The sequence below is a fragment of the Trichosurus vulpecula genome, chromosome 7, assembly GCF_011100635.1.
Source record: "Trichosurus vulpecula isolate mTriVul1 chromosome 7, mTriVul1.pri, whole genome shotgun sequence".
NCBI lineage: Eukaryota > Metazoa > Chordata > Mammalia > Diprotodontia > Phalangeridae > Trichosurus > Trichosurus vulpecula.
This window is the reverse complement of record NC_050579.1, coordinates 49,342,499-49,351,063: the sequence shown is the minus strand read 5'-3', so window position 1 is coordinate 49,351,063 and position 8,565 is coordinate 49,342,499. Positions and strand designations below refer to the sequence as shown.

The window sequence follows — 8,565 nt, the reverse complement described above, 5'->3', positions numbered from 1 at the left end:
GATAATTTGTCTATTGCCTTATGTAATTTGAATAATAGGCCCTTAGGGGGGAGTACACCTCTAGCCAGAATGATGACCCCAAATTTGCAGATTAGAGAACAGCAAACACGTGAGATCCAAAATATTGAATTTTGGACTGTGAGGGAAGATGTCCCCCTACCATGTCCAGGAACACCTGGTTCGGCAGGATATGATTTACATTGTATAGAGAATTTTAGGTTGAATAGGAAAGAGATAAGAAAAACCCCTACTGGAGTATGTATGAGAATCCCCAAGAATCATTTTGGACAGATATTACCTAAACCAGGATTAGCAGCTCAAGGAGTACATGTATTGGCTGGAGTGATAGATTCGAATTATCAAAAAGAAATTGTTGTGACACTCCAGAATTTGGGTGAAAAACCTGTACAATTTGGTAGGAATGATAGGATAGTTCAAGTGATTATTATCCCCTGTGAAAAAATACCCTTTGTGAAAACTGACCCTCCTCCCAAAATAACTACTAGAGGGGCAAAAGGGGCTTGCTCCATTGATAGAATAAAGTTGGGAGCTAAGGTATGGGTAAAACGGAAGCCAGATGATATTCCAAAGGCTGCAGAAGTCATAGCCCATGGGAAGAACAACACTGTAACAGTTGTCTATTCAGGGGAAGATAATTACCAAATTGTGCCCCTGAACCATATATTTTACCGTGAATAGGGCTATAATATTAGATTCACGGATCCCACAGGTATGGCTGATGCTGGTAATTGATACAAGCCACTCAGAGGGAAGGTGACTTTGTGTGATTAACAGATGAAAGCTTGTACATCTGGGGAAAGGCTGGGAGGACAATCCTAGTCTATCTAGGATGGGATCCTCCTGGTTTCCCTTGTACATCGGGGAAAGGCTGGGAGGACAATCCTAGTCTATCTAGGATAGGATCCTCCTGGTTTCCCTTGTACATCTGGGGAAAGGCTGGGAGGACAATCCTGGTCTCCATCTAGGGTGGGATCTTCTTGGCTTAGTTTCCTCATTGTGTTCCGTTTAAAAAGAAACATTTCCCATCTGAGTTTGGCTCTGATATTGGATCTCTGCATAACTGAAATTTCAACTAAACTGGAGATGATTTTATTTGAAGGATAATAGCCCATACTTGCCTACTCTTTTTGTTCTCTCTTTTAGTTAACCTTGTCACTAGTTCTGTCTCCTGCAGGTTTAAGCACCCTGCAGTTTCCGGTGACTACCTAAGCATGTAGCATTCTTGGAATTCCTGCCAGCTCGCTAAAGAACTGAACTCTGGAATGGGACTCTTTGGGGCAGGGACACCTCTACATCCAATTTCAGCAAGAAGAAGCTATGGAAAATGAGACCTTCACCCATTACCCCAAGATTTTGAGCCCCAATTGTTTGAGGGGGGGAATGATGATAGTGTTCTGTGTACGTATTTTGTGTTGTCCTTGCTATATTGTTTTATTGTTATGATATTATTGATCCTATGTAATGGATACGAGGATCTAGGGGTGGATCACATTTGAATCGTAAACCAATATTTGGGAATGTCACTGAATGATATGTTTTGCTTTATTGTGAATATGTTTTAGTTTCCTGCATAATTGGATCACAATGTTCTAGGATATATAATTTAATTTGAATTATGATTGGATTGTGCATCCTAGAACATTGTGAGGGGTGGAGTGTAGCCAGAATGCACTTTGTTTTCTTTGAATGACTCAGCTTGCCTCGTTGAGCTTCCCTGAACGCTTGCCCTTCTGGGGCAGGACCAGAGCTTCCTGTGTGATGAGTCGTGGGGCTGGCTGAGGGGAGGTGTGTTAACGTGGTCTACGCTAAGGGGAGGGGCCAAGTCAAGAACCAATCGGCCCTGGTCGTTCAGGTGGCGCTTGATGATGTCAAAAACTCTATAAGAGGGGAGAGGACAGCTTGAAGATCCTCCTTTCCTTTTCCGGTTGGAGCCAGAGACACCTACAGCCGAAGCTGAGCTGCTGGTAGCAGAGCTGACTAGAGGCTAGTGGGTAATCTTCTTACCGTAGAGGGGAAGCATGTATACGATTTTGCCTTATACCATCTCACTTCTCTGTGGCCTCCTGATTACCCTTGTAAGGCGGACTTATTGGGCCTAGAAGCTTTTGATGAAAATATCAAAATGGGGACGCTGGTTTGTGGGCTTGTTATTGTGGAGTGTAAATACATGCTTTAGTTCTCCTGCCTTCTGCCTAGAGAATTCCTTATATCTTGCGGTTCTGGACCTTTTAGGCACATATGAGATTCTCTTTGAAATCATAAATTCTGCCTTCCTAATATATGTCCGTGTTCAAACTATATGTACTGATGTACTAATTCAAGGCATTGCCTTTCCTGGACCATGCTGTGGTCCAGGCAATATTCATTGCTCATCTCCCTGATTCTTCTTACATGGATTGTTCCTATCCTTATTTTCTACATGTCTTTGGATCTTATTAAGGAAGCCCTGTCAGTATGGGTGTAATGGAGCTTGCTCAAACCCAAGAGCTGATTGTTAAATGTTCAGTGGGAGCATATATGCCTCAGAAATCAGCAAAGGCTATAAATCAGAACCTGAGGTATCATTTTTGTTAGTTGTCTAGACTTAAGAAAATGAAGGAGAATATGCTAATAATGTAGATTAAACTTAAAAGTGGATTGTACATACATTTTCTCCCCCCCAAAAAAATCTGGTTGTTAAATATTTACTAGCACACTGCTACCAGATCCTGTGCACACAATATCCCCCACGACAGTAGCAAGCATGTCTGACAAGTATGTGCCTTCCTATGCTATATCTTACTTGATAATGAAAATCAGAGGAGAGGAGGCTAGGTGGTGCAGTGGATAGAGAGTACCAGTCCCTGAGTTCAAATCCAGCCTCAGACAATTACTGGCTGTGCGACTCTGGGCAAGTCACTTCACCCCAATTGCCTAAAAAGAAAAGAAAATCAGAGGATGAGTGAACAAAGTCATCTCAGTGGTGGCATCTTAATATATGTATTGGAGATACTTTATTGGAGGTGAACTTTTAGGGATTCTTCTTGCTCTGCCAGTTCAAACATTTTTAAAAAATAATTAGCCAACAAACACGATAGAATCTTGTATTTGCTATACCTTTAATTTAATTTTGTGACTGTGAATACATGCTCTTCTAGTTTAGAAGGAGAGTCTCATCACTGTCTTACAATTTCATTAATTCTTCATCAACATCTTTGTGTGAAACATACTGAGTACTCTCCCTGTTCTTTCCTTAAGCTACATATTACAAAATAATATTAGTAGTTTAGTCTGAAGCTCTTCATCTAATCTGAATGAGAAACTTTTATCTTTCTTTAGCTATCAATTCTGAAGCAATGTCCTGTACTAAATGGGTCTTCCCTTTTACCAACCATCTACCCATTTTCTGTAAGAAAAGTTGGTAAAAGTTTAAGCAGGAATTCTAAATTCCTAGAAGATGAATTATGGTAATAGCCTGATTTTATGGGGTCTTAACCTACAGTTTAAGAATTTCTGAAGGGGTCACAACTGGAAAGAGTTTAAGAAACCTCAATAGAGCTGCAATATTTTAATTCATCTCTAACCTTGACCCAAAATTAGTTTAGGAAAAAAATATTCCCAATGATTCAAAGATATTTTTAATGTCTATTGTTTTGTTCAATGAATTGAAACTATTATCTGAACTGGCACCTGAGTTTTGTAACTGATTTTTATCTTACTGTGAAATTTTGTTGTTCAAGATTACTAGAACACATAACTCAAAAATGGCTTCTTTCAGGGATTTTTCAAAAGCAGGATGGATTTCTGTCCTTTTGGGAGGTTTTCTCTACAAATTTTGACATGGTCAATCACTTCTAGGATATTCTCTCCTTTTCAGGTTTCATGATCCTGCTTTGTCCTGTTTCTCCTCTTATACATCTGACCACTCCATATTTATTTCATGGCTTTATTACCAACTTACTAGGTGACCCTGGGCATTGACTGGACATTGACAAAGAAAATTTTAGGATCAGAGAACTGAAGAGCTGGAAGAGGCTTTAGAGATCCTTTAGTCCAAAGCCAAACCCTTCACTCTATAGATGAGGAAATTGAGGTCCACATTATGATATGTCATACAAATGTTTCCATAAAGAGACCAGAGACATCCATGCATGCAGTTAAAGATGTGAGTTTCTCTAGGCACATAGGTTTCCCTACTCAAGTGCTTCATTGCTAGATTTCTGCAACTTTACTGTAATTCCCCCCATCTAAACACTGTGTATATTGGTAGGATAGTATGATCTGAGTTTATGAGTTGAATTATGTTTTTATTATTTCTGCTTTTGTTTTCATTAAATAATAATAATGTTATGCTTTTTTTGCCTTGCCTTCTCATTTGGTAGATGTTTCATGCTTAAGGTCAAAGACATCATTGAGACTGATTTTTATACATAAAAGCACACTGATGCGGGCTCAGAAGCTATAGTTGCCAGTGTGGGTGCATATTGCCCCCACACTATGGTTACCCCTATGACACTGAAAGTGATTTGAAGCCAGCTCCTACCTCCACTCTTGGGGGAGGGACCCAGACCTGCCAGGTTGAATTCAGGTAAGAGTGAGTGTGTCAACCCAGAAGGGCACAAGTGGGGTGGGGTGCTGCATCGTGTGGTGTTAAGTCAGTACACTAATAGAACTGGGGAAGCTTCAGTTAACTCTCACTCTGATGACATTAACTAGGGCTATTGTGAATGAAGACACCATGGACTTATGAGTGTCTTATTTCTGAACCTACACTAACAGTTATTGAACTGATGTTCATAGGGACAGCTTTATCTGAGATATTCCTGGGGTTACCTGATAATTCCATTAATTTGGGGGTTTGAAGGCCAGGCAAATGGGATTCCTTAATCTTTAACAGAAGTTATAGGGCAAAGAGACTATGCAGAGAGCATCACAAATAACTTCATTTCCCATTTTAAAATGAATGTTTATTTTTGAATAAAAGAAAATAAACTGAGATCATCTATCTTTGCAAAGTAAATATATGAGATGATCTTTTCTGTTCTTGTTCAAGGAAGACACTAGTTATAGATGCTCTGTCTCCTTCCCTGGGAATTCTTTGCATTTTTAAAAATGTTTAACTATTTATTTATTTTTAGTAGACAAGTATACCACATCCACTGACATAGTGCCACAAAGGAGGCAGGAAAAGCAAACTGAGTCCACTTTAGGTGCCTGAATAAACTCTTTCTTCCCTCCCATTTCGAGGGAGGTCCACTGTCAATGCTTCCTCCACATCCAGGCTCTATGCAGAATGGAGGGGCCCAACCAAAGTCACAATGGCAGTTCCTCCGATTATTACACACTCCTCGATGGCTGCACTTTTGTGGGACACAATCATAATTGAGAAGTGAGCTGCTCTGGCAAGACTTGTTTATACAGATGAGCCCCTTGCCACAAGGGGTGCCATCTTTGACCTCCCCCACATCAGGCAAATTAATGGTGGCCATTGCAGCATGATAGTCTGCTCCCCAGCATATAACATTCCCTAGATGGGTCTGAACTATTGAAGTGTGATCAGGCATAGAAGGGATGCCCCTTACATTGACGCACTGCACTCTTCCACACATTATGTCCTGAGGCTTACAGCGCTTATATTTAATATCCTTGAGTCCACAATTACCAAAGCGGTCACCTCGGTTGATTTCTGCATAGCAGCAAGCTGGGCCGTTCTGGGCACCTTGGCCAAAAAGTCTTCTACACTGCTGGAGATGAGAATGGCAATGATTGTGGTAACAAAGACCTGTCTCATTATAACCACATGGGGTGCCATCTTGTTTATAGAAGTCATCTGGGCAGAGATTGGTGGTCCCATTGCAGAACTCATCAAGGTCACACTCGGTCCTCTTGGGTCTACACACCTTTCCAGATGGACGAAAATGGCAGTGTTTACAACAAAGACCAGAGTTACACTGGGCCCTTTGTTTAAATTTGCAAGTTGGCAAACAACATTTATCATGCTGACATTCTGCTTTGGAGCCACAATCACAATCTTCTCCCTGCTCCACCACTTTGTTGCCACACTTTTCTATCCTGTACACTGTGCCTGGGATGTTGTAGAGACATTTTCCTTTGTTGGTGACAAAATTAAAATAACTGTCAAAGCTACAATTACTGAATGTCCTCCCTCCCAAGGAAGCATCCATGAGGCACCTTTTTGCCCCACAAACACAGAACTCGGAATCATGGGCCATGCCAAAGCCATGGCCCATTTCATGAACAAAAGCCAAAGCGTAATCAAGATCGACTTCCCGGGGTAGGCTGCTTACTGAAGATGCTGTGAATGAGTGACAAGCACCAGAAACCCAAGCCCATCCCGCAGCATCCCCAAAGTGTTTGCCAACAAATAAGTGAGCCCAATCCATGGAAATCCGAGGGTAAAGAACATGTTTTTTATAGAAAGAAAATAATTGTAAAACTTTTATTAACCTGTCCCCATTTTCATCTATTTTATTTTCATCTGTCCATACATCAATGGCTATCAGATGAATGTGAGTATTCAGGGTCTTAAAGTTTGTGTCTGCTATTCCTGACAAGGTAAGGCAGTCAGCAATTACATGGGTCATATTGGAGTCTCTAGTCAAATACCTGTTGTGGTCCATCACAAGCATCAACTCCATATACTTTAGGTGTATAGAGGACTGAGAAAAATCTGTCTTGCTAAGAACTTCCAGACTCTGGCTGCGGGCTAACTGCCGGGCTATTTCTTGGTCAGTTAGGCCACAGGTCTGGTTTGTGATCCCCTCCTCCCTCAGGCGATATAATATGTGTTCGAACTTGGCGGAGCCTTTCAGGGGTTCCACTTGGTAAAGGTTTCCATTCACGTTCAGTATCCCTCGAAGCCCCCCAAAGCAGGTGCTTAAGGTAGCCTGGGAGTCCTGGGAGCCCTCCACATAACCCCCATAGTTGCAGTCTTTGGGAATATGAGGTTGTTCTTCCAGTCTGGCTCCCCGTTCTGTGAAGGAGAAAACCCTCAGGTGTCTAGACAACAGAAGCTTCTTGACCCGCAAATGAACAACGTGCTTCTTGCCCTCCACACGCAGGAGGTAGGATACTTGGCCGGCCACCTTCGGGTCCCCAGTGCGAGGTCCCAGTTGCCTGGGGATGATCACTTCGTAGGAGGAGAAGCCCCTCTCTGGTAGGAAGACGAAGTCCTGAAGGAGGCAGGAGAGGCCAGGGAGGAGCATCACCAGGCAGAGTGGTAGGAGGGAGCCGCGCAGGGAGGTCACAGCATCCAAGGACGCCATCCCGGTACTCTCCGCTTTTCCTCCGCAGCTTCAATCCTGCGAATAGAGCCAGAGGGAGCCACAGACGCTCCTGGCAACAGCAGCCAATACTAGCTGCTCCCGGTGTCCGCCCCTGGAAGTAAAGTTAAGAATCAGAGGGGCTGAGTGAATGAGCAGGGAGGAACCAAGGAAGCTATTACTACTGAGTTTGAGAAAAGGCACGAGGGAACCTGGCCGGGAGGCTGGGAGGTAGGGGATGCCGACAGGTGGATAGGGGTAGAAACTAAACGAGGGAAGAACACGGAATCATCAGCTGAGGAGCTACTACAGTAAATATTCCCTCTTTACAGGATGGAGGGTGCTGTAGGTGGGGCAGAGATTCAAGTCTAGTCTTCCCGTTTATTACGTAAGTGACAAAGGTATGTGACAATGCAGCATCTAATAATGCCCTGAGAGGCTGAATGGTACAATGTATAGAAGACCTGGATTCAAATCCTGCTTCTGACACCATACAGGCTGTGAGACCCTGGGCACGTCTCTTCCTTCTCAGTGTCCCAGACGACTCTAAGACTATATGCCCCTGATCTTCATCCATGGAGGGAATTTCGCACACTAAATAAAATTGGTGTTCCAACAAATAATAACACAACAGTGTAGTGAGCTAGTACATCATCTCACTTTACAAGGGGGAAAGAAGGGGTGTTACTTATGTCCCTTAGAGAACTGATTATTAGTAGTGTACTATTAGTAGGATCTACCTGGATTTTCTGTGTCCTTGTTAAATGCCTGACCGTTCATCTTCTTCCTGTGAAATCTTGCCAAATCAGCTGTTCTCTGAGAAGAGCTGTAGCTGAATTGGGGCTTGCAGAAATTTTTCTTTCTGCCTCCACAATTTTGCTCTGAGATAGCCTTCTATAAAGGAGCTGCTCCTGGTGCTGCCTTACCTTAAGCCTTTGGAACTGCAGTAACACTAACATTAATTGTATCCTTCATTGTCATGGCCAGGTGAGGTACCACCAGAGGAACAAAGTCAACCCTTGGCTGAAGAAATTTTTTTAGAATGCTCTAGGATATTGGCTTCTCAGAAGTTTATAAAATGATAACATGCTCCCTCTACCTGGGGTATTTACGTTTTTGGCAAAGGAAAAAAGGTACTGTTTGGATAACATCAAAAGAAAGTGCTAAATGTAGAATTAACACCCATAGAGGTAAGAGTTTTAGAAATGGGGGAGGGAAGGAAGAGAGGGATTTTCCTTCCAAATTACACTTACTCACAGAGGCTTCCTGCTGGCTTTCCCTC

General features: G+C 42.5%; 1 protein-coding gene across 1 annotated transcript; it reads right to left on the bottom strand.

Moving 5' to 3' along the window:
* Positions 1–4,954: 4,954 nt before the first annotated feature.
* LOC118856208 (disintegrin and metalloproteinase domain-containing protein 30-like) lies at positions 4,955–7,633 on the bottom strand. Its single transcript, XM_036766358.1, has one exon. It carries the CDS (start codon positions 7,284–7,286, stop codon positions 5,121–5,123), a length of 2,166 nt encoding a protein of 721 aa, XP_036622253.1. The 5' UTR covers positions 7,287–7,633; the 3' UTR covers positions 4,955–5,120.
* Between the last annotated feature and the right edge of the window lie 932 nt (positions 7,634–8,565).